A 27,281-nucleotide genomic window follows, 5' to 3' on the forward strand; every position below is an offset into this window, starting at 1 on the left:
TACCACTATAAGTAACAAGGTGCCACCTCACATGTAACTACTTTCTATAGTAACAGAATTGAGATTTCAGTTAGAGAAATGAAGATCTCATCACCTACTCTAGCTTCTAACAATAATAACCTATCCAAGATCATTTGTTGGGCTTCCCACATCGTCTACACTTCGACCTCATTGAGGTCCAAGCGTGAGGAGGGTGTTGGAATTTCCGCCTTCATTGCAGTCCGCCCCTAGTCGACTAAATTGTGGCATTTGGATTGTCTTCGTTGCAGCCTCTAACACTTTCATTGTGTTGGATTTGAATGGGAGGATTTAGTCTCACATTGTTTAGAAATATGGTTTGTGTTGTTTTTAGAAGTGGGGGCAATCCTCACCAAACAAGCTAGTTTTGTAGGGATGAGTTAGGCCCAATCCAAATTCTAAGACTTACTATTACAAGGCCGGATATTTTGTTTGCAGTTGGAGTGGTAATTCAATTTATGCAATCTCCTCGTAAGAATCACTAGGATGGAGTAACTTGAATTCAGAGAGGTACATTAAAAGAAACCCGAGACAAGGATGGTTTTATGAAGATAACAGAAGCAGAAGCACTCATATAGTCGGATTTTGCAATGCAGATGGGCAAGTTCACCTACTGATAGGCGTTCTACTTCAAGGTATTGTGTTTATGGGAGGAAATCTCATATCATGGAAGAGAAAGAAGCCAAATATGGTTGCAACTTGCAAGGTCTAGGGCAGAGGCGGGCTGAATATAAAGCTATGGATTTAGCCACATGTAAACATTTGGATTAAACAACTTCATGACTTGAAACTTCGAGATACTCAGCAAATGAAACTTTGTTGATAACAAGGCAGCACTACACATAACCTCAAATTCAGTGTTTTATAAGTGAACTAACATATTGAGATTGATTGTCATTTCATTCGGGAGAAAGTCATTTCTAAAGAAGTTGTCACTGAATTTGTTAGTTCCAACGATCAACTGGCAAACATCTTCCCAAAATACTTAAAAGGGGGTCGCGGATTCAAAAGGTTGGATAGGAATAAGGATGTACATTCAAGGTTGTCGTCTTTTCCGTTCCATTGTGTTTTTGGTGCTTAGCCTATCGTTGTATCAAGATTCAAAAGTTTTTTATTACTGACAAACATAGAGGTTGAACAATTGAGTTGCATTTTGTCAGCCACTTTGAGATCAATTACACAGATTATTGCTTTAAGGATAACACAACATAAATCCACTTGATACAGGAAATTAATTAAAATCAGTCGTGCTTAGAACATCTCTTGAAAGTTGGCTAATCTTATCTTAAAGTATATTAGATCATCGCAGGAGTTAGTTATGATCATAATTGACCCTTTGTTAATTAGGATTAAAAGTCAGGTTTTGGTATAAATAAAGGTGTGTGATTACTGTTTAGTCTTTCTAGAACATCAAAATAAAACCAAAACCAATTCAAAGTTCACTCCTTTCTTATGTAAACCCGATAACTTCAATTAACACTCGTGTTAAGGACTTACAATTTGGATAAACAGTGGTTAAAGATATCATGTTAAGGATCTACAATTAGAATAAACGGTGGAAAAAGATATCATGTTAAGGATCTACAATTAGGATAAATGGGTACCTGGAGTCTGATGATAGTCAAATAAATGTACTCAGTGCTCTCTTCACTTGCATGAGAAACAGACCACACAAGCTCCTAGAACACACAACATCTTCAATTGCCTGAAGTCCTCAAGCACATCAACACAACAGAAAAAACAAATATTACCTGCTTTGAATCTCTCAGTTTTCTCTGGAAATCACTTAAATCACCTTCCTGGAGTGCCCTTAAACAACTGAATATTAAAATAATTAGACAATGCACATTCATGGCCAACAACCGACATAATCAAATGCTAGTGCCATTATGTATTAGTTTGGGAATGCAATCTGAGGTTTGTGTTCAAATAAAAACAAAGGGGTTTGAGTTCACACAAAAACAGTATTTGGTCTCCCGACCCAAGGCTCCACTACAGCATAATTAACAGATAATTAATTACTTAGTAAATTAACGGAATCATATTTACCCTACGAATGAGGGAATTATTCACACTTTTTTCAAGGTTTAACAAAACAAAAAACACCATGCCTTGTTAATGGATTTGAATAAATACCAGTTATCATGGTACTGTATAAATTAATTAATGAGCAAGAATTTTCAACTTCAACTCAATAAAAGAAAAAAGCTAACCATAATACCTGTGCAAATTTTCATTGAATTGGTGACGTTTAATATTTTGAGTTGGAGGAAAACTAGTTCCTACACATGGTAAAGAGAACTCCCAGTTCCCAGCACGCCAGGCTGACTCATACTGCAATTCAGCAAATTCTTTGTCATGCTGAAGCTCTTCTTTGCTTGATGTCAACCCTTGACAATACATGTCAAGCACATGTGTGCAACCAATTTGTTGCAATGATCTAATCAACCCTTTGTAAGCTCTTCCCTGCTTCATCTCAACCTCTGAGGCAAAATATGAAGATTTTTCTGTTCCAGCTTGCTCCAGTGATAAACTTATTGAACTGCTGTCCTTTGGTAATAAGACACCTGATTGAACTTGCAAATCATAATACTCAAGAGCCTTTCCCCAGTTTCCTTCATGCTCGAACGTGATTACTTGAGAAGTCAACTATTATTGGCAATATAAAATAAATTAAAAAACATATAAGGCTAAAACCAAAACAAATAGCATTGAAATATGAAGAAAAAAACTGCCTAAATCTACAAAGAAGCAAAAACAAATAGCATTGAAATATGAAGAAAAAAAAACTGCCTAAATCTACAAAAAAGCTAGGAAAATTATACTCATTGTAAAATTGAGTACACCAATTAGTCAAACTATCTCCTCACATTGAACGTTAATGGGTCTGCACCTAAAAATGAGCTTAAGCTTTTAGGTTGACTTGGCTCCGGTCAACATTTTACTCCACCATTTAGTTATGAGATGATAAAACAAGGAGAGATCATGCTCACTAACCTTGTGGCACTGAAGAATTCCATATAAGCTATCAGGTTCGTTGATTCTAGTGACGGCTGAAACAAGTATTTCAATATGAGCAGGCAACTGGTATAATAGAAGCCAACAAAGAGAAAAGATGTCATTAGTTACAGACATGAACATGAACCAAGGCAATCTTCAATAACAGTTTACAAATGTATATCTATCCCAAGCACCTAGTTACCTATATAAAACAAAACAGCTAAATAAATTATAGTCTAAGTCAATAAAAGGAAAAACATCACATCAAAATATTTAGTACAGCTTACCATTTCGTTGTGAGAGAAATCTGGACCTCCAACAGTCAAAGCTTTGAATTCCTCTTCGCACCAGTGTTCCACATACATCACTGATGTAAAATATGACCCACAGCTCTAATAGGACAAGAGGCACGTGTAGTGAAAATTTTATAACAAATTTATAGAATAAGAAAGGATAATATACGAAACTAAAGTGAAAAGGAGAGAAAAAGAGTGCAGACAATCTGACACTTACAACTGCTGCCTTGGCAACAAGTAGATAATCAATTGAAAGCCAATAAACCTTGAAAAAATAAGAAAAAATAATGTGTTAAATTAAATTAGAAACAAATATATTGCACTCTCTATATTCAAATTCTTCATGAAACAATGAACTCTTAGAAAGCAAACTGCAAAGATGACAATACTTTCTCCCATGAAGATGGTGATTCTGCCAAGCCACTAGAAACAACAGCAGATTGTCTCTGTCTCGCCTTTGCAGGAGTGGACCGAGATTTTGAGCTATAATTTGGAGCTCTTGAATTCTGCAAAACCAAACCACAGTTACCAACAAAGCGACAGTAAAAAAAGTGAACACAACAATTACTTCATGAGGTTAAGTTTTGGGAAGATTAGAGTGATAATCGTGTTGTATTGGACATGTCTCAAATCAACTTTTTTTAAGAAACAAACAAACAAACACATCAAGACAGATTGTAAAAATTCACTAGAGCAGACTTATCTATAGATATCATATCACCACTCGTTTTCTTAATTCCAATGACCAGTACATATATGTTTTAACTAAGATCTTAAAAAGTTCTTGAATAACTTATACATATGTACCAAAAATGCTTCTGGTGGGACCTTGCTATTAATAATTGTCACAGTATAATTCAGTCTCCACTATGTTTTAACACATAGATTTCATCATATGTCTCTCACTTTCTTTTACTTTAAAATACTTTGGACGAAATGAATTTCAATAAATAATTATGAATACTCTCAGAATTTGGGTTGAACTTAAGGTGAGTACTACCCTCCATTTATAAACACGTGTTTAGGTCATATCTCATGCACTGCAGGATTGTATTGAGTAATACTTACATAGTGCATAAAACACCTAAGACCCTCAGCTATCAGAACAAAGGTATTGGGCCTCTCGGGTCACGCTATAGTGTTAATAACTGGGAATAACCTGACATTTTGACAATGTGATTATAAGTGGGAGATAATCTTCACCTTATAAGTCGGTTTTGTAAGATTGAATTAAGTCCAACACAAATCCTAATAAGCACAAACCTGAAAAAGTTCTACACTGTAGAAATAATAACAATCAATCAAAAATATCTACATGTTTACGTAATTCTAAAGATTATTGTAGAAATTTAATTTAAAATGATCTCGGTGCAAGGTGAGTGTGGGTTTTAATGTTTATAACTTTATGTTATATGTAGGGTGTAGGTTTATCTGTTCGAGTTTGAGCCACAGTTCGGTAAAGCTAATCCACCTCTACCCACCTGAATGCCAACCTATATAACACCATCAGACTGCTCAGATATAGTGTCCTAGAAACCCTTAATTACTAAATAATTGGCATCTAACTATAGATGACAAAATTATCACAACATAATTTAAAGATAAGAAAATCTTATTAGGTTTTTGACCTGAGTTTACAACTCCATTACCTTTGGAAACAATCAATAGCACTTATATTTTTTATGTGAATTTAGCCTTTTGAAAAGAAAAAAAAAATGGATTAATGAAGTATATTAGGCTCAGAAAAAATAAAAAAAGCCAAGCAACTTTAAGAACTACTCAAGAAAAATAAAATAGTACTATTTCTAGCATTGTAAAATTCTCAAACTTACCAACAAAAAGGATAAAATATCATAAGATTAAAATAGGGCATGCAAATTATATTCACCTTGGACACTTCATGCCTTGATGGCACAAGTGAAGATCGCTCCATGACATAACAAACACGAAGTTCATTAAGGCAATTCAAAATCACTTGAATTGATTTGATCATCTTATTTGACTTAACAAATATATGCTCCTTCAACTGCAAAGTTCAACAACAAACACATCATGTCAACTAGCAGAAAACAAAATAAACTTGAATTTATTTTTAAAGTACATGTTGAAGTTGGCTTAAGATAAGGAGGAAGAGAAAGAACAGTTACTTTGAGGCATGATTCTAGTTTTATTATTATGAAACAAAAGACTAAGCTTTGACCCTTATCTAAATTAAATAAAGAAACTAATCATTTTTTTTTCTTTTTGATGCAGTAAGGAAACTAATCATGATAATAGCTCCAAAGATATATGCTTTGAAGGGACACACCTATCAATGCCTCTAATTGTCATGGCTGAATTACCCAACCCTGTTTTTCGCAATTAGATTGTTATAGCTTGCTCTGCAGTCTCTTTCTCAGCCACTATTCCCACACCAGTAAATCTATAGTTGGTATTTCTCATACTACATATGTAGGATCTTGGACTTTGGATTCTATTACATGATATCACATAAATGGCAATCCCTGTCAATTATTGACATCTTCACCAAATCCTTTCAAGGTCCTACAGTATTCAATATGTGCAACAAACCGGATACATATAACTTATATGCTCTGGCTTTAAGAAAGCGTTGATTGTATTGATTTCTTTCCTCGTGTTTTCATTGATATGATTATTTTCCTCATAGTAGATTCATAGCTACGTACGACTTATCTCTATCCCTGTATTTTGGCGACTTAGTATCAAGATATATTTATATTGTATTTTCACACCATCTAGAAAGAAATGCATTTGCAGAGGCAAAAACAATAAACTTAATAACTTTGTCCCACAATTCAGGCAGTAGACCGGTGGTGCCAGATTTATATCATCGTCATTTTCAAAATTACTAAAAGACAGAATCAATAGCTCTATAAAAATAATTAAAACAAATAAAGGAGAAGGAGCAGAGTTTCCATCTATAGAATATGACCTGCAAAGAAATTAATTTGTGAAGATCAATCTCCATATCCTTCCTCGCAGCAATGTTGACAAATATACTAGGCAAAAGAAGCTCGGCAGCTTCAGCTTTCAACAGTACCATATCTTGGCATAATCTGGAAGCAGTGTCCTAAGAAGATGAGTGATGAAAAGGGGAGAGAGCAAGATAAAGGCCAGCTACTTGCTAAAAGCTAGTGGATCTTAACATTCAACATTTATTTAGTAATGTCCCACCATAATACCTTAGTACCACGTCATTGCAGTAGACAATAAGTGAATACACCAAAGGGCAAACCCACGTCTCAAAAGATTTACCATCTGTCGACCAAACAGTAGACTTCTCCAATGAAGTTTTTTCAACTGAAAAATAAAGGATAATTGTTGCAAATGTTAAATTTTAATCCCACATTGAAAAGACGTAAAGCTTAAATATAATTTAGAAAGAGTAGCATCTCTCACTTTACAAGTCGGTTTTGTAAAGATGAGTTAGGCCCAATAAAAAAATCTATTACAAGCCTATCCGTTTGGGCCACCCACAAAATTATCCACACACCAAGCCCATTAGTATTGAGTGTAAATGGTTGTATTAGGAAAACAACTACATATTTAAAAGAGATAAAGTTTGTAAAGTGTTTATAAAGTATGTCACCACTCATCTTACAAGGCAGTTTTGTAAGAGTGAGTTAGGCCCAATATAAAAATATAAAGAACCCCTTATTACTTGTCAAGTTTCTGTGGTATAGATTTTAGCTAAATGAGTTCTAAACTCATCAAAATTGTAGTCATAAAGTTTACATAACAAAATGGAGAGGTAGTTTGTGATTTCGCTCTACTTATTTGATTGGGGTCACCTTTGTCCTTCGGACATGTAGGTTAGACTTAGTTGTTAATTAAACATAGCTTCAGATTTATAATTTGGCAAACTATTACTTCAATTAAATATAACTATTGATGATCTGAATAGTCCAATTGGATTTTTCTTCTGAAATAGCAAAGTAATAGATGGTGAAATAAATGAACTGAGGCCTGTAGCAGTTCAGAAAATTCATATAAAATACATGCATGTTTTATTTTTTAATGCATTTTGAGTAGATAATAAATCTGCACCTAATTGCTATTTTATGTTTCTGTTTTTATTGTTAATAGATTTGTGGCTTGAAGACTTCAGCAATAGTACATAAGTTGTGATTGTTGTTGGGTTATGTGAGCTACAATTCTGTAAGGACAAGATAGATCAAGGTTGAGGGTTGAAACAAGAGAAAGGTTATTGGAAGATGTGTAAGTTGATCAGTTTGCATTGTGAAGCTGTGAAAAGACTCAGAAGGTTGCATCGGTTTCATCCTGTACCCCCTAAATAGGAATTGAAGAAAAGTCTAAGTAATGGAAATAATAATTAAATGAAATCCATTGATTCCATCTTGTTGCATTCAATTCCATCCTACTTTAAACATTCCAAGCAATGAAATCTAGTATCATGCCACTCCATTCCATCCCTTTTCATCAATCCCGGCATAACACTGAAGTTATTAATAGCACCTTGAACTCTTAGGATTGATTCCGAAGTTTCTTTATGTTTCATGATTTGTATTAGTGTATGAGAATTAGTACTACTAATTTTGTATAACAACATATTACTGGGGAGAATTAGTACCATAAAAATTGTCATGCAAGTGATTGCTTACAGTTCATGGAACTGCCGAACTTGCAGCCAGAATTTAGGTAAAACTAACTGGCCTTCACTTCAGTTCACCCTCCTATGAGCCTAAAGCTACATCGTCAAAATGCAAAATATGTCATTTCCAGCCATTTGTTGTGCTAAAGATTACATTAAGGTTGGAAAAGAAACACGACGGGGATGATAAGTGTTGATATAGTGTAAAGAATATTTGTATATAGAATAGTCCCACATCAACTATATCATGTACTTAGTTGTAATCTCTCTATATATAATAAAGTTTCTGTGGTGCTTTAAAAAACACACGGTTTATTCAAATGTCTCTCGTATTTCAACATGGTATCAGAGCCTTGTTTAAGATCCGGTGGGCCACCTATTATGGTTTCCGCTATCGGGCCACCCACCATTTATTTCCACGCTCCAGTTGTCTAGTCCTGGGCGTGATGGGGTGTGTTAAGAGTCTCACTTCGAACAATATATGGCCTGAACATGTGCTTATAAGTGGAGGCAATCCTCACCCTACAAGCCGGTTTTGTAGGGTTGAGTTAGGCTCAACCACATTTCTTAACATGGTATTTCAACCAAAACAAATGTCTACTTAAACCATAAGATTACAAGCGTAATGTCATTCCAAGCCAGTTCTACAAGCATTCCTAAAACATATTAAGATTCATGTAATAGATGAACAGAAACAGGTTATTTTACCTTTTGACTTCCTATCCAAATCCAAAAGGAAATTTTCCACAAGTTCGATATTAACGCCTTTGGAATGTATCTGCAATAATAAAAATTATCATATGATAGGTACTGAAAGCAAAACAGAAATGGTACGAGAATTCAAAAAACCAAGCCTGATAACAAGGAATAAGTGCAGAAAATATGGATGCAGAAATGTGAACACCAAAAAGAGACGCAGTGCCTTCTCTGGCTGGTGAAATCAGCCACTCCCAATAATTTCAAAACGAGAAGCTTATTTTAAAATAATATTAGGTGTTGAGCAGTTTGGTTTTGGGTGCCAACTTCAGTTGGGATGTCCGTGCCTTCAAGTTTTGTTTCACTTTAACTTTTTGCTTGAAGAAAAAAAACTCCTTCTAAAGGTTAAGTTTAGGAAAGTGGTATAATGAGAAGGTAATCCTCCTTTCATGGTCGGTAACTTTTAAGAAAAGGTTGTGATTTCTGCAAATTCCAAATCTCCTACCCACTTCCATGTCCCAACTTGCGCCCCACCACAATCATAGACACTTTCAACTTATTCAAGTCTTGAAAATTCAAAAAGAAAATAAAAATAAAGTTGATGAGTTTTTTGTGTGAACTAAAATATTACCTCGACGAGAGACTTTTGGTAAGAATCAAATGACTGTAAAGCTTTTTGGCCTCTTTCAGTCGAAAGAATTCCCTGTAAATCCAAACACATGATGCAATTAATCATTATAGAAGCAATAAATCATGTGCAATTAATTCATCACACGTACAAAGCACATAAAATAATAAACATTTAATATATTATCAGAAGTAGTTTACAAATAAGACACAACAAATTACAAATGAATTACAACACTGAAGTTATACAAATAAGACACAAAATGTAAAAATACTTCGTAAACAGTTTGCCAAAAATCACAGCTATAACCAACATATATTGGTTATAACCAACATATGTTGGTCCAGGGGACAAAACGCTTGATTCTTGTTGCCCAAATTATTAGGTTTGCGTCTTGGGAATTGAAAAATTAAGCACCGAAAGAGCTTTGTTTTCTTAAGTGGTTCCAACTATCACAACTTTGCCTTGTCGGGGGTCTGATGCAGCTTCCAAATAATACCAAAGGTCTCGAAATAAACAAGCATACAGCCATATCCATAACTATATCTCGTTTAATTTTACGTTCAAGTACAAAAATAGAATCAAGAAAATAGATGAGTTTCTTCAAAGGTTAATTACTAGTGAAATACACTTACACGGAGAGTTTGTGATGCCATATCAACAATTTTCACTGAATCATCCATCAGATACTTCATTAGTAATTTCATAAGGACAACTAGAAGTTCTTCAGATATGCACACATCTACGTTGTAACCGGTTTCCCCTACACTGCAGTTATCAATTGACTTGCTTGGATGTATATGAGTACTCTTTCCTGGAAGATGGAAAACAACAGAGTGTGGGTCTCCACCACCAACCTGCAGCAGTGCAGCCTCAATGAAATTTCTTTACGAGAAGGGATATAATCAATTTGACAAGCACACAGTTTAACATGATAATTTAGTTACTCAAAGTAAATTAATCAATGATAGCTTCATTACATTTATTTTAAAATATAAGCAGTATTTAATATATTGTTATTTCTCTTCATCTAATAATTATGTGGAAACTAGAACTATAAAAGTTAAATGATAACTTGATTCCAAATAAGGAGTGATGCTAGTCAGCAAGCTACGAGATAAATAGCTGTCTTTCAAATCATAGCCACCAAAAAGGGAGTGGAACTTTCGTAGATCCTACGAGAATTTCTACCAGTAGTAAAGAATGCATTAGACAATCCCAGCATTTGTCAAAAGTTAATTATTGAGGAACCCAAATAGAATGCTGCAAGTGGTAGCGGCCTCCGTCTCCTAGGGAAAGGAGGGAAAGGTTCCCTGCTCAATCGCTGGTATAAAATATTTCGGGAGGAAGGGATGTACCCATTGAGCTATGGGAGCCCCGGGGTAGGCCATGCTCACCCATGACTTGCCATTTACCACCCCAAAGTCCCATACACCATTTCGTTGCGAGACATATATACATAAAAAATAATTGAGGAAATAAAAGACACAAAGAGTAAACATGTGAAACGCAAGTGTGATGTATAAGTGAAAAGACAAGGAGAGCATGAAGGTCCTATTAAAGCCTCGCTCTGTCATACCCTAGAAATGAAATCTGAAACCAATTCTCTGACACCATTTGCATCATCCGAGCCACACATGTGAACAAGTGTCCAAACTGCATGCACTATTTCATGGTCACCATACCAATACTTGTCCTTAAAGTGACCTTCTGATCCCCCTCTTTTTTGAAAGGTTTCTTCAACCAGTAACTTCTTATGCAATGCCTGGAGACTGAAGATAAGCCGTATTCAAAAATCACAAATCACAAATCACGGAAACTTCAACACAACATAACCAAAATGCAAGTCATACTGTCTTTCATCTAATATTTATTATGTAAATACTTGTCCTCCTATTCTCTGTCTCTCTCTAGAAAAACTCATTTACACAGTATAACTTTCACGAGATCAAGACTAATTTAGTTATATTTGAATATCAGAAAGCAATTTCAGGCTATAGTCATAGAAAAAACGAAAAATAAAAAATAGAAAAGACTATTGAGAAAGGAAATTACCTTGACAAAAGTAACCTTGGTGGAAGGTAGCAAGACCTCTTTACAAACTGAAAATGAACAGTGTGACAGATAATAAGTTAAAAGAGAATAAGCAAACCTCATGCTCAAGATTTTTTTCTTTAAAAAACATAACATTAAAATATCCTTTTAATGTTTTAAAAATCTTTCTTAAGGCTTTAAAAAAAATCAGACTTTGAAAACAAAGACATATTTCTAATTAATTTAAAAAGCTACTTTGGGTAGCTTCTAAAAAATCTATATTGCTTGTATTTGTTAAATGTCTGATTGTTGTGTCTAGATCATACCATACTCACTTCTATTTATCCTAGCAAGTACAAGAAATATAATGAATGTAAATGAATATGATTTGCTAATTCAAAACTTAATAAATATATGGATTTGATTTTTTTTTTTATTCTAACACTCCCTCAAAGGGTGTAACTTCGGTACAGCCATATAAGATTGTAGAAAAGGAAATTAAGAAAAGCACCAACAGGAAAAAGTATCAGTAGCTGGATGAAGAACAAACCATGAGCACAATAGGACAGAACATCAACCAACTAAGAGCTAATAATAGATTACATTGAAACCAAACGAGCACAAATCCTTGTCGGGCAGAGAGAAAATGTAAAGGAGAAAAGCTGTTTGCACAAGAAACAGTGGTGTCACTGTTACAAAACAAGAAAATAAGGCTGGATTACGAACCAAACTGTAGAAGCTAGGTGCACAAGTACAAAAAAGGGTGCCAGAAAGCTTACTTTAGGTGCTCGCTCGCATAACTAAAGGGAGCAGTGGGAAATGGGAAGTTAAATCATTAGAATTTATATAGAAAAGGTTGCCAGATAGACCGCCACACGTGGGGGAGGTATCAAAACTTGAGAATCTCTCGAAGCTCCGAAGAGACGAATGTTGAGACGACATAGATGGCACATCACGGTTTGAATAGTGGTAGTTTTGTTGGTTAACGTTGGCAGAATGTGCTCCAGCACTGTAGAGGACAGTGATGGAAGCCAAAAATGGTGAAGTGTGGTTGGGCCTAACTCAACCCTACAAAACCGACTTATAGGGTGAGGATTGCCCCCACTTATAAGGACATGTTCAGGCCATATATTGTCCGATGTGGGACTCTTAACACACTCCCTCACGCCCAGGACTAGACAACTGGAGCGTGGAAATAAATGGTGGGTGGCCCGATAGCGGAAACCATAGAAGGTGGCCCACCGGATCTTAAACCAGGCTCTAATACCATGTTAAAGTTTGACCTAACTCATCCTTACAAGCCGGTTTTGTAGGATTGAGTTAGGTCCAAGCCACATTTCTTAACATGGTATCAAGAGCCTCGTTTAAGATCCGGTGGGCCACCTTCTATGGTTTCCGCTATCGGGCCACCCACCGTTTATTTCCATGCTCCAGTTGTCTAGTCCTGGGCGTGAGGGGGTGTGTTAAGAGTCCCACATCGGACAATATATGGCCTGAACATGTCCTTATAAGTGGGGGCAATCTTCACCCTACAAACCGGTTTTGTAAGGATAAGTTAGGTCAAACTTTAACACAAACTATAGGTTGTTTCGCTGGCTCCCAGGGAGATGCAGAAGCACTTGAAAAGTATAGAAACTTGCAGGAAAACTTAGCTGGCAGGATCAAATGGAAAACAGTTTTAGCTTTGCATAAAATTGTGAATAGGAATTAGTTTAAATGTAATTATTTAGTGTAATTACCGATATAGCCCTGTAACCTTTATATATACGAGAAATAATAATGAGAAAAATATCAAGCCAAGAATTATTGACATGGTATCAGTAGGTTTTCGATCAAACCTGTGAGTTTTAGGTTAATCTTGGCTTTATTCAGCGTCACCCCACTGGGTCGCTCTTGAAATCGTCTCGGTAGATCTCGTTTCTCGGTAATTGAAATCATCTCGGTTCTCGGTAATCTCTTCCAGGATTGCGATTCTAATCTCGGGTGCTTACAAATCGTGTTTGCTTTGATCGTGTTATCGTATCGGTGTCGGCAAGTATTCTGAATTAGGGTTTTGACTCGGTGTCGGCAAGTATTCTGAATTAGGGTTTTGACTTGGTGTCGGTGAGTATCCTGAATTGGGGTGTTGATTTGGTGTCGGCAAGTATTTTCTTCAGTGTTCCGTTGGTGTTTCTTGTTTCACGTTAACAAAATTGTTACGTTAACAAAATTGTTCTTAAGTCATCTCTGATATTATGGCTTCCGAAGAAGAGATAGATCATATTTGTGTTCGTTTTACCGGAAAGAATTATCTTGTTTGGGAATTTCAGTTTCGGATGTATGTCAAAGGGAAAGGATTATGGAGTCACTTGGACGATGTCTCTTTGGCACCGTTAGAGACAACTGACTTAGATGCATGGGAAATAGAAGATGCTCAGATTATCACTTGGATTCTCGGTACTATTGATCCTCACATGATTAATAATTTGCGATCTTTTTCCACTGCCCAAGAAATGTGGAACTACTTGAAGCGTATCTATAACCTAGACAACGCGGCCAAACATTTTCAGTTGGAGCTAGACATTGCCAATTACAAACAAGGCAATTTGTCTGTTCAAGAATATTATTCTGGTTTTTTGAATTTGTGGACAGAACACTCTGCGATTATACATGTTGATGTTCCCAAGAGTTCTCTCGCGGATGCCCAAGAGGTCTACAATACTAGTAGGCGAGATCAATTTCTCATGAAGCTTCGTGCAGAATTTGAGGTTGTCAAAGGTGCTTTGCTGAATAGGAATCCTGTTCCTTCTTTAGATACATGTGTTGGTGAACTTCTCAGAGAGGAACAACGTCTTGCTACTCAAGGATCCATGTCTCACGATGTTGTCATTTCTGAGTCTGCTATGTTTGCATATGCTCCTCAGAGTAGAGGTAAAGGTCGTGATATTCGACATGTCCAATGTTTCTCTTGCAAACAATTTGGACATTTTGCTCAGAGTTGCAGTAAGAAGTTTTGTAATTATTGCAAGCAGCGGGGCCATATTATCTCTGATTGTCCCACCCGTCCTCCACGATCAGCACAACGCTCGGTGCAAGCATTTCCTGCTAGTACAAGCTCTGCAGTTGGTTCTTCCATCACCAATCCATCTAATGGTGGTGCTCTCCAACCTGAAATAATCCAACAGATGGTACTTTCCGCTCTTTCAACCTTGGGAATTCAGGGTAAGTCTTCGAATGTTTCCTGCCCGTGGTTTCTTGATTCTGGTGCATCCAATCACATGACAGCCTCTTCTGAATACTTGCACAATTTACATTCTTACCATGGTAATCAGAAAATTCAAATTGCGGATGGTAATGCTCTCTCTATCACGAATGTTGGTGACCTCAACTCTGATTTTCGAGATGTGTTTGTAGCACCTGGACTTGCTTCCAATTTATTATCTGTTGGTCAATTGGTTGATAATAATTGTAATGTAAATTTTTCTCGTGATGGTTGCCTTGTGCAGGAACAGGTGTCGGGGAAGGTGGTTGCGAAGGGGCCTAAAGTGGGAAGACTGTTTCCACTTCAGTTTATTTCTAGTCATTTATCTCTTGTTTGTAATAATGTCTTGAATTCTTATGAGGATTGGCATAGAAAACTGGGTCATCCTAACTCTGCTGTTTTATCTCATTTATTTAAAACTGGTTTATTGGGAAATAAAAATGTTGTTTCTAATGCCTCTCTTTCATGTTCTGTTTGCAAATTAGCTAAAAGTAAAACACTTCCTTTTCCGTCTGGTGCTTCTCGGGCTTCCTCTTGTTTTGAAATGATTCATAGTGATGTATGGGGTATGTCTCCTGTAGTTTCTCATGCTCGCTATAAATATTTTGTCACATTTATTGATGATTATAGTCGTTTTACTTGGATATATTTTCTTCGGTCTAAATCTGAAGTGTTTTCTATGTTTAAGAAATTTCTGACATATGTTGAAACTCAATTTCATGAAAATGTTAAAAAATTTCGCTCTGATTCTGGTGGTGAGTACATGTCTCGCGAGTTTCAAGAATTTCTTCAACAAAAAGGCATTTTGTCTCAACGATCTTGTCCCAATACCCCCCAACAAAATGGGATGGCAGAACGCAAGAATCGTCATTTGCTTGATGTGACCCGCACTTTACTTCTTCAAGCTTCTGTACCACCCCGATTTTGGGTGGAGGCTCTTTCCACAACTGTCTTCTTGATCAATCGTCTTCCTTCTACGGTTATTGATCTCGATTCTCCTTTTTTTCGTCTTTTTAAAATTCAGCCTAATTATAATGATTTACATACTTTTGGATGTGTTTGTTTTGTTCACTTACCTCCATTTGAAAGGCATAAGCTTGGAGCGCAGTCTGTTCAATGTGCGTTTATGGGGTATAGTCACTCTCATAAGGGATTTGTGTGTTATGATATCACTAACCATCGTTTTCGCATTTCTAGGAATGTGACATTTTTTGATAATCAGTTTATGTTTCCATGTGTTTCTCCTGTCATGAATGATATTGTTACTCTTCCTAAGTTTTCTATTATGCCTCAATCTATAGAACGCTATAAACCAGGTCATGTATATGTCAGAAAACACAAACAGCAGGTTCCCACACCCCTTCCCGACGCTGAACCGCCACCTGCTCCTGTAACGGTTGAACCACGACGTTCTGGTCGAATATCTCGAGCACCAGATAGATATTCACCAGACAGGTATGATTCCTCACATACTTCTCTGACTGCCACACTCTCTAGCATATCTATTCCTACTTGCTATTCACAGGCTGTTAAAGATGTACGTTGGATAAAAGCAATGAATGAGGAACTTCAAGCTCTTCAAGAGAATTTCACATGGGATATTGTCTCTTGTCCTCCTAATGTTAAACCCATTGGCTGCAAATGGGTGTATTCTGTGAAATTGAATTCTGATGGGTCCCTCAACCGTTTCAAGGCTCGCTTGGTTGCCTTAGGAAACAAGCAGGAATATGGAATTGATTATGATGAGACATTTGCACCGGTTGCCAAAATGACATCTGTTCGTACGGTACTCTCTATAGCTGCTTCTAACGGGTGGGCTCTTCATCAATTAGATGTGAAAAATGCTTTTCTTCATGGTGACCTGACGGAAGATATTTATATGACTCCTCCTCAAGGTTTATTTCCGTCATCTAAGGGTGTGTGCAAGCTCAAACGCTCCTTATATGGTTTGAAACAAGCACCTAGAGCATGGTATGAAAAATTTCGCTCCACTCTACTTGGGTTTTCCTTTACTCAGAGTCAGTACGATTCTTCTCTATTTATTCATAGAACATCTACTGGAATTGTCCTACTTCTTCTGTATGTTGATGATATGATTATTACTGGTTCTGATCATGCTTCCATTCATAGCCTCAAACAGCAGTTACAAGCAGCGTTTCATATGAAAGATCTTGGTAATTTGCATTATTTTCTTGGTCTTGAGGTTCATTCTACATCCAAGGGCATATTCCTCCATCAACACAAGTATGCCACAGATTTAATTTCTATGGCTGGTCTGCAATCGGCTAATCCAGTGGATACTCCTCTTGAGGTTAATGTTAAATATCATCGTGATGATGGTGATCTGTTGCATGATCCCTTATTGTATCGTCAACTCGTGGGTAGCCTTAATTACCTGACTATTACTCGCCCTGACATATCATTTGCTGTTCAACAAGTAAGTCAATTCATGCACTCTCCTCGCCACCTTCACTTGGCAGCAGTTCGTCGTATAATTCGTTACTTGAAGGGAAGCTCTCATCGTGGTTTATTCTTTCCTACTGGAGTTCCTCCTAAATTGAGTGCTTATAGTGATGCCGATTGGGCAGGGTGCCCTGATACTCGACGATCTGTCACTGGTTGGTGCATGTTTCTTGGCTCTTCATTGATCTCATGGAAAAGTAAGAAACAAGCGAGAGTCTCTAAATCTTCTACTGAATCTGAGTATCGTGTCATGTCTGCTGCTTGTTCTGAAATAATTTGGCTTCGTGGTCTTTTGGCTGAACTTGGATTTCCTCAAATAGAGCCAACTTCACTTTATGCTGACAATACAAGTGCCATCCAAATTGTTGCGAATCCTGTTTTTCATGAACGCACCAAACATATTGAAGTTGATTGTCACTCAATCCGTGACGCTTATGATGACAGAATAATATCACTTCCTCATGTCAGTACTCAGTTGCAGATTGCAGATATTCTTACCAAGGCTGTTCCGCGTCCACGTCATCAGTTTCTTGTTAGCAAATTGATGCTCATTGACAAGCAGCATCAATTTGAGGGGGGATGTGAATAGGAATTAGTTTAAATGTAATTATTTAGTGTAATTACCGATGTAGCCCTGTAACCTTTATATATACGAGAAATAATAATGAGAAAAATATCAAGCCAACAATTATTGACAAAAATATGTAAAAAAATAGATGATAGGGACTTGGGTATTATGAGGTGCCCAAGTCCCACAAGGAGTAGTATTGGATGGTGGAATATTTAAGTGGCTTGGTTCTTCCCCTTGATAGCTAGCTTTTAAGGGAGGATTCTCCAAGTGTCAGGATACTTATCAATTTGTATCAGGGCATGGTTGTCGGTAGCTCAGAAAGGGCTGACAGGAAAGACCAAGTGTCGTAGAGTGCAGCCACTAGAACATCAACTCTCATGGGAGTGTCCAAACCAAGTCTTATATTAAGTGGTATAGGATGCTCGATAGAGTATTTAAGTGGCTTGGTTCTTTCCCTAGATAGCATGCTATTAAATGAGGTTTCTCCTAGTGCTTGAGTAGATTAGAAGAATGGCTTGTAAGCATGTGCCTTTGCAAGTTCATAAATATGCAAGTATATTATAATTCTTTACCTTTAATATATGGTCACGAATAGAGTAAGTTTGGCATAATTCTTCGTGAAACTTCCGTATCTCATCAAATATTTTTAATTCAGGAAATGGCTCCAATTCCTGCAAGAAATTTTTTTTATGCATCCATAAAGCATAACAAGACCAGATCCTAAAAACAACAGAGAGAAGTCGAATAGAAGAAACTAACTTTGACATAATCATGCAAAGTTGGATCAGAATCCAAAGTAAGCATATGGAGCAGAGATAAAGCACTTGATACAGAGTTATCAAGTGATTCTTTCCTTTCGGCAGGAACGCAACATGCCACTAACTTTGAAACAAGGAACTGAACAGAACAAAAATTGTAATTAATGGAATAAAATAAAAAATCAAATGAATTGAAAACATTGTAAATATGAAACAATATAAACCTGGAGCTGTTCCCCAAGCATACTAGTGATATCTGCTGATAAATTCTTCTTTAAAGATAGCAACAATGCAGAAAGTATACGACAGCATTGGTCTTGTAAAGCAGGACATTCAACCAATGGTCCAATCAAGTTGAAAAGATAACTGCATTCATTCAAAATTTAAGAAAAAGTGAACGAAATATAAACAGATCAAAACTTAACTTCAAATTTGATACTGAAGCATGTGAGAAATGATCAAATGGAAATTGGACGGATTCGTAAATAGCATATATGCATACATAAAGGTGTATATATAGACACGCACACACACAGGATTAGGTTAAAACAACCAATCTGCCACAACTAAGGAATGTACAAAGAAATAAATTAACGGGAGGATCTTGTCCCAATTCAAACTAGTTAATCATTTAGACCTTATTCTACTCCATCTATACTACGATAAATCTGATATGATAGAGGATCCCAACAAAGTCTATAGGATGGGTCCAATAATGCTCATGGGCCAAAGCCTAATTAAAAGCTTAACTTTACTCAGGAGGGAAACGTGTAGAAGGAGGTGGAGAAGTTAATTATAGATTATAAATATGACAATATTGTTTGCTGTAGGCAAGTAATGATAATGTTTCTTAAATAGTCTTAGGAATAGTGACAAAGGATATATCAAAAACAAAGGCATAAAAGGGAAGTAAATAGTCAATGATAACTCAAGATTATAAATATGATACAGATTAGAAGTTCTGGAAAGGAGAAAGCCAACATCTGTGGTAGAATCTAGTGATGCAGAGGGGTAGCCTTAGAGAAAGTGACATCAGTAAAAACATGAAAAGGACGTGTGTGTGTGTGTGTGTATAGAGAATAACAATACCCCTTTTGGACTTTGGAATACCCAAAAAAGATATAATAAACAACCCGAGTAGGCAATTAGTAACTACTAGGAGAAATATCATGAGCAAAAAAGTGAAACCAAACATTCGAGGGAGAACTATTAGGGGTCCTTCAGAAATAATAAAGTGATGAAGCTTATTCCCCAATATTCAGGATGACACGAGAAAGAGAAATGAAAGAGAGATATGTCAAAGATGTAGAGAGACGAGACAAAGAGAGAGGGAGAGAGAGAATAAGAGACAGAAAATTGCTGGACAGTGCGAGAGACTTGGGGAAATATGGGAGAGAAACACAAAAACAAGCCCTAAAATATGCAAAGTTTTTACGGCGGGTTTTAAGAAGGAAACCCCTCAAACACCCCGATAAAAATTCCCATAGCGTTTAATTTCTCAGGGCTTTTTCAGTTATTCAGCTGGCAACCATGCAGTTGCGGGATAGTGCGACAATTCCTGCTATTTTTGCCACAAAAGCAGCTGCATCGCTTGTTACACTGAAACATGATGCAACAGAGGGTGCTATAGCAGTCACCTCTGGCTCCTCTGCTATAGCATGCTATTCATTACACTGACTAAAGGCAATTGTATCAAAGAAAATCTAGCACAAACATAAGCTGACACTTCTTAGACTGTTTTAACAAATGCGCTACAATTGAATTGATCTACTCAAGGATGCACATTAGACTTCTAGTTTACAATATCTTAAAAAATGAGAAACATGCTCTGTCCAACAAACTTACTTGGATGTGCTTAAAGCGGTAACTCTTTGACCAAGAACACTAATAAGCACTTCAATTCCAGATAATCGGTGGCACTTATGCCTGAAATGAGACGCTGCTGTAATTTTATAATGAGTTTCTACCAAAAACTGGCAGTTACAAAACAATTGAGTTCATTAGAATCACCAAAGAAGGAATCAAAGAAAAAGGGAAAAGGATATCAGAATGGGTTCATCAAGTTATATAAAATATAAAGTACCATAAAAACTCTATCAGGGCGAAAAATGTTGATCTTGTCAGCAACAGCAGCGGTTGTGTGACTTCCATCCCTACATCTCAATAAATATTATATATAAAGATTCAAGATACAACTAGTAATTGGATTAAATATAAGCACAAAGGTAGAGAAGATAACTCACAAGTCCAGAAATCCATCAACAATTGTTTGAATTTCAAGTGACACTATATCCTTGGAAAAGAAAGGGACTACAGGGTCGGAAGAACAAGAGCACAGAGATAAAATACAGCTGACAATAGAGACCTAAGTGTACACATGATAAAAATAATATGTTAAAACTTACGACAAAAATATCTCCACAAGAAACTCCAGTAATTAATGATAAAGAATATTATTATTGCATATGTCAACGGGTGCTATAAAACTATAAGCAGTATAACTTTATATTAATTTCAAACAAATATGATTAAAATGGATCCACCTCACAAGATATTGGGAATAATAATGCTTAATAGATACCAGCCCCCACACTTAAAGCCACAGCATATGAAAAACATATATATAAATGCAAAAGATACGAGTGTGAACTGGACAAAAACCATCAAATTTACAGTCCACTTGTTTTCACAGAAAACAACTAAGCAAAAATGTTGAGGTGTGAGCAATTGTTATGAAAATATGTTTTGAGCAGAAAATAACAAAAAATTGTAAGTAGATATTATTATCAGAGATTCTACCTTGACTAGTGATATAGCCAAAATAGCGATTATAACTTATAAGTGGGGGGCTATCCTCTCTCCCTGAGGTAGTTTTAAGGACTGAATTAAGCGCGGGCTAAAACTCTAAGAACATATTATCGAGCCACCCTCACATATACACTCCCCGCATAGAGAAAGAGTTATAAGTTTGGGACAGCCCTCACCATCATGAGTTAGCTTTTGGGATAGATTTAGGCCCAAAAGTAGAAATTATATCTCAATATTTTCAAGAACAAACATTTTCCTGAAAAATATTTTGATCTAAACACTATTTATATAAAATGATGAATTTTCTAAAAATATTTTATCATTCAAGAAGTTAAGGAAGAAAAGTTATTTTCTCCTCATTTAATGAATTCATATAAAAACGATAATTGTCAGCTTAAAATGTTACAATAAACAGAGAAGACTGTCATCCATAAATATTATTTTATGTAAAACAAGCCAGCCCTAAATAGCAGAGATGCAGACCATATGTCTCTTTATGAGTTTGTCCCGTTCATTCTCAGATATCTGACCAAACTGAAGAATAGAACTCTGAAGCACAAGAGTTCCCCTCTCTGCTCCTGGTTTCTTACTGCAATGCAAAGCCATAGAAATTGAAAATATTGAAGCAAAGTGGTGTTTTATAAGAACTGTCATAGGTTGACAAGTGACCTGCAAAAAGGAACTTAGTTAGAGAAAAAAACATACAGACACTGCACATAAAAATCTGTGATCCAGGAAGGGCAATGAAAGAGATGGTGCAAAGTTTTAAATCAATGGCTATTTTGAGAGCATAACATCATCTAATTGAAGCCTTTATAAGTTTTATTTCCTACAGAATGAAATCCAAAAGCTTCCATTTTATATATTAATATGAAATATAGCATCAGCTATGGAAACTGCTCACACCTTGGTAACCCAATCAAGATCAGAACTATTTTGATGAAGAAGCAGAGCAGGAAGAAGCCATGGACAACAATACTGAAGGAAATGACCCGGTTCTGCATCTGGTACAAAAAGATGCCTAGTCTGTAGAGCAAGAAATAAATTATTAATTACCAATGAAAATTTTCATCAGAATACAGCAAATGAAAGCCGTTATCAAAATAAAAATTTCACCATGGAAAATGTTTTACATATTATCATACTAATCAAGAAAAAGACTACCGTGGTGAATGTATAAGGAAGTCTTGAAAAAATATGCTTTCTATGAGATGAAATAGCACAAAAACAGTATTAAATTAAACGTAGTGGAATCAAATGATGAAATAGCACAAGAACCGTATTAAATCAAATGTAGTTGGACAAAACATACTGTTAGAATTAAGTAAGCCTGTAGACAGTCTATGTTGTTACTATTCCTAGAATATACAACTTCCTAGGTGAGTGCTTCTTCATTAACATTCAATGTATTTATCATAACACCATTATAATTACAAATACTATGATAAGAGTATACAAAAAATTTACAGATTTCTATATCAGTAGTAATTCATCCTAGTGCTGCTCGGCATTTTTCTTCTTTTATGTATCATCTGTCTAGCCACTGCTTTATACACTTTCAAGCTTGCTATAGCTAGTTGGGCCCTTATCCACTGCGACCCACCACCATGAAATCTCCCGGCAAGCATGCCGATCATTTTTCTGCAGCCGTGGTCCTAGCCACGCGCTGCTGCAGCCACCAGCTTCCAGCACCGACCACCGCAGGGCCCCCCCTCTGCCACAGTCTGAGGAGTTTTTCATTTTTGGTGACTTTTTAGCAATCTTTCGTCTCTAACCGCGCGTAGATCGTCATGTATGGATCCGAATCTGTTGCTGCCTCTTCTTCCACTTTCAATTTCACTACGCTCCCTCTGATTCCTTGCGAAAATTGGTAGGCGGTGTCAATAATGCAGGTTGGGCAACCACCACGATTCACTGTTAGTGGTGGTGCTTCTCACCTTGTATGTCAACTTCGTTGATCTATTTATGACTTGAAACAACCTCCATGTGTTTGGTTTGGCGGGTGTAGCATTATGCTCTAAGAGTATGGCATGACTAGATGTGAAGTCCATTCATGTTTTCTTTTTGCATTCTTCACCAACCACTTGCTTCTACCTGCTAGTTTGTGTCAATGACATCATCATCACTGCTAATGATAAGGCTTGCATTCGGAGGTTGAAAAAACATTTCTCTCTACACTTCCATACTAAAGATTTGGGGTCACTAAAATATTTTTTGGATATTAAAGTTGCTCAATCCAAGACAGGAGTGGCTATTAGTCAGCAAAAATATGCTCTTGATATACTAGAAGAAATTGGTTTGCTTGATTACCGACCTAGTGACACACCTATGCAACATTGTGATTTGCATTCTTAAGCATATAAAGAGTGCATCGGGTAAAGGATTACTTTATGAAAACAAGGATAATACCCAAGTCATTGGCTATTCTGGTGATGATTGGGCAGGATCACCAGTAGATAGAAGGTCCACTTCAGAGTATTGTATCCTCATTGGAGAAATTTTGATCTAATGGTGAAGCTATTGAAAGGAATGGTAAAAAAGCTGTTATATTTTATTCCTCAGCTCTAGGCTGGTATATATAATGGTGGCTGATATATATAATGGTAATACAATAATGACATTAATTCTTTCCTTAATGGAAAATGATAGAAACCCAAGAAATTGATATAATAAATGGGATAGTTTTTGATTGAATTGAAGAAATGGAAAAAGAAATACAATTGTAACCACCAGAGCAAACTGCTCCTACCAGAGTAATAACTCCTAATTGAAATAAAACACTTCTCTGCCCCTCAATACCACTACCCATGTGCATATATATAGCACTCCCTAAGTAACTGCTTGTCCCCACTAACCTTTCTCCTAGACTAAACTTCCCAATTAGTGGGCCTACATGGACCCAGCCCAACATCAATATTATGGATTCTATCACTATCCTCTCCTACAAAATGAGCCTTGTCCTCAAGGCTATCATAAGGACAATGATTCAGCAACTGATTTTCACTTCCCCAGCTGATAATTTCTTTGCTTCCCTCCCACCTTGTGACTTTTCTTGGCTGCACAATACTCATGGTGGCTATGTTAAGTTGTGGCTGCATAATAAGGCTTTCCTCCAGTCTTTTTCCTGCATATTCTTTTGTTTGCATACTGTTGTACAGAGGGTTGATAATAGCCTTGTCCATTTGCATCTCCCTTTCAAGTTGCTTATTTTTAAATGCAGTTTCCTGCAATTTTTTTACTTCATTTTTCCAAGAAAAGCTAATGGCTCTTTCTTTCCAATCAAAGTTCACCTTACCTAATCCTTGCAGCCAATTCACTCCCAAAACAATATCAATGTCTTCTAATTCTAAGACATAAGCTTCCACCTTAGTAGAAAATTTCTCAAACTGAATTTCCATTCCTTCACTTTTTCCCACAGCAGTAGTACGATTACCATTCCCCAATTTAACACACGCTCCCTTACTTTTATCTACATATAGTTGTAACAATGTTGTCATTTGAGGAGAGATGAAATTATGACTAGCTCCGGTATCAATCATAACCGTTACAACCACCCCCTTCACCATTCCGACAAGTTGCAATGGAGCAGAAAAAGGAACTTGAACTCTACCTCCCAGTTCGGGATTGCACACTGCCATCATCTTACAGTCCACTGCTGCTTGCACTTCTCCTTCTTGCAGTTCGATTGCCATAACTTCGCCGTTGTCGTTTACAGCTTCATCATCACCCATGATCACCAACCTCAATTGTTTTTCCGCACATTGATGGAGAGGAGTATAGCGCTCTCCACAACGGAAACAAAGTCCTTTTGCCTTGCGATCCATTAATTCAGAATATGGTAGATGCTTGACACCTCTGTTCCGATCACCATGGTTGTCTCGTCGTGTACCCTCTCTGCTCGTTCGCATTGCAGAATTCTGATTAAGATTCAAATTGGATTGACCCGTTTGCAATTGGGTTCTCAGCAATGGATCATATCCAAATTTATCTTTTGTAGGGCCTGCGTCATCATTTGACCCCTGTTGAGTTTTAAACTTAAGCCCATTATCCATTTCTCTTCCTGCTTTCGCAAAACGACCTTTGCTGTTTCGAGGCAGCAACTTCCCACGTAATTCATCTTCCACATCACGCGCTAATTTCATCGCCTGCAACCGTGAATGGGGGTTGAAAGTTCTTACCTTCAATCGAAGCTCTGGTTTGAGTCCTCCAAGAAAATACCCCAGGTATTGCTCCTCCGGCAACCTTCTCACTTGAGAAGAAATATACTCGAATGCACTGATGTAGTCCTCGACGCTTCCTTCTTGCTGCAAATCCTTTAGTTCCTCAAATGGATTATCACTCTGTCTCCCTCCGTACCTATCAATCAATGCTTGTTTCAGTTTCTCCCATGTCAGATTTTCCTCTGTTTCTCGCAAGAGATTGTACCAGTGGATTGTTGCTCCTTCCATGCTTATCTTAGCCAATCGAACCTTCACTTCCTCCGCCGTTCCTTGTACATCGAAATACGTTTCTGCACGCGTTATCCATCCAACAGGATCCTCACCGTCAAATGAAGGTAACTCCACCTTCTTCACCGCCATCCGATACTCCGACACCGTTTCCCCCACAACAGGTTGTGGTTTTTCAGGCTCCCGTCGAATCTTCGCGAATTCTTCCACCAAAGTGAGACGAAAATCAGCAAGCGTTTGGCGAAACGTTTCCTCCAATGTCGACACTCTCGCGTCAAACGCTTCTTCCATTGACGCAACTCGATCCTCCAATTCATCCACTCTCTCAGACATTTTTGGTGGCATTAATCACAAATTCACTGGCTCCTCTCGATGAATCCGGTAGGTCGGACCAATGATAGAAACCCAAGAAATTGATATAATAAATGGGATAGTTTTTGATTGAATTGAAGAAATGGAAAAAGAAATACAATTGTAACCACCAGAGCAAACTGCTCCTACCAGAGTAATAACTCCTAATTGAAATAAAACACTTCTCTGCCCCTCAATACCACTACCCATGTGCATATATATAGCACTCCCTAAGTAACTGCTTGTCCCCACTAACCTTTCTCCTAGACTAAACTTCCCAATTAGTGGGCCTACATGGACCCAGCCCAACATCAATATTATGGATTCTATCAGAAAATAAAGAGAAATAATACAAATAGAAATAATATATTCCAACACCCCCCCCCCCCCCCCCCCCCCCCCCTCAAGTTGGTGCATAGATATCTATCATGCCCAACTTGTCAATCAAATGCTCAAAGGTTGGTCTTGCCAAACTTTTGGTAAGGATATCTGCAGTTTGCTGATTTGAAGTCACAAAAGGGAGACATATGATTCCAGCATCTAACTTCTCTTTTATGAAGTGTCGATCAATCTCAATATGTTTGGTTCTGTCATGTTGAACTGGGTTATAAGCTATGCTAATGGCAGCTTTACTGTCAGAGTATAATTTTAATGGAAGCTAAATTTTCATCTTAAGTTCTTCTAGGACTCTAAGGATCTATAACCCTTCACAAATACCTTGAGACATAGCTCTAAACTCAGCTTCTGCACTACTTCTTGCTACAACTCCTTGTTTCTTGCTCCTCCATGTCACAAGATTACCCCAAACATAAGTACAATATCCAGAGGTTGATCTTCTATCAGTGACTGAGCCTGCCCAATCAGCATCCGTGAAGATAGACACATTTCTTTCACTAGTTTTCTTAAAATGTAAGCGTTTACCAGGCTTTCCCTTCAAATATCTCAGTATCCGGTAGACTGCCTCAAGATGTTCCTCGTAAGGAGAATGCATAAATTGACTTACTACACTAACTGAGAAAGCAATATCAGGTCGGGTGTGTGACAAATAAATCAGTTTTCCAACCAACCTCTGATATCTTCCAGTGTCAACAGGAACACTACCTTCTCCCCAAAATTTAGCATTAGGATCCATAGGGGTATCTGCAGGACGACATCCACTCATTCATGTTTCTTTCAATAAGTCTAGAATGTATTTCTGCTGTGAAACCACAATACCCTTCTTTGACCGAGCAACCTCCATACCAAGAAAATATCGCATGGATCCTAAGTCCTTGATTTCAAAGTCTACTGCTAATTTCTCTTTTACTCTTGCCATTTCAACTGTATCGTCTCCAGT

At 37.0% G+C, this 27,281-nt stretch overlaps 1 protein-coding gene across 2 annotated transcripts in view; it reads right to left on the reverse strand.

The window, feature by feature from the left end:
* Positions 1-27,281, reverse strand: part of LOC131661761 (serine/threonine-protein kinase ATM) — an 89,853-nt gene that overhangs the window by 14,436 nt on the left and 48,136 nt on the right. Inside the window, exons 30-52 of one of the 2 annotated variants that reach the window (XM_058931377.1) lie at positions 22,053-22,172; positions 21,630-21,815; positions 20,582-20,703; positions 20,422-20,491; positions 20,184-20,311; positions 18,563-18,704; positions 18,340-18,477; positions 18,153-18,251; positions 11,327-11,373; positions 10,851-11,043; positions 9,907-10,128; positions 9,275-9,346; positions 8,656-8,725; positions 6,518-6,635; positions 6,268-6,391; positions 5,203-5,340; positions 3,704-3,820; positions 3,532-3,579; positions 3,306-3,410; positions 3,016-3,102; positions 2,240-2,667; positions 1,770-1,836; positions 1,623-1,697 (exon numbers count right to left, since the gene is read on the reverse strand). In XM_058931377.1, the coding sequence (XP_058787360.1) occupies positions 1,623-1,697; positions 1,770-1,836; positions 2,240-2,667; positions 3,016-3,102; positions 3,306-3,410; positions 3,532-3,579; positions 3,704-3,820; positions 5,203-5,340; positions 6,268-6,391; positions 6,518-6,635; positions 8,656-8,725; positions 9,275-9,346; positions 9,907-10,128; positions 10,851-11,043; positions 11,327-11,373; positions 18,153-18,251; positions 18,340-18,477; positions 18,563-18,704; positions 20,184-20,311; positions 20,422-20,491; positions 20,582-20,703; positions 21,630-21,815; positions 22,053-22,172 (2,916 nt within the window). Of the gene's footprint in view, positions 1-1,622; positions 1,698-1,769; positions 1,837-2,239; positions 2,668-3,015; positions 3,103-3,305; positions 3,411-3,531; positions 3,580-3,703; positions 3,821-5,202; positions 5,341-6,267; positions 6,392-6,517; positions 6,636-8,655; positions 8,726-9,274; positions 9,347-9,906; positions 10,129-10,850; positions 11,044-11,326; positions 11,374-18,152; positions 18,252-18,339; positions 18,478-18,562; positions 18,705-20,183; positions 20,312-20,421; positions 20,498-20,581; positions 20,704-21,629; positions 21,816-22,052; positions 22,173-27,281 lie in introns of both variants that reach the window. The other variant, XM_058931376.1, reaches the window with a different exon arrangement.

This window comes from Vicia villosa, linkage group LG3, assembly GCF_029867415.1.
Source record: "Vicia villosa cultivar HV-30 ecotype Madison, WI linkage group LG3, Vvil1.0, whole genome shotgun sequence".
In the NCBI taxonomy this organism is placed as follows: Eukaryota; Viridiplantae; Streptophyta; class Magnoliopsida; order Fabales; family Fabaceae; genus Vicia; species Vicia villosa.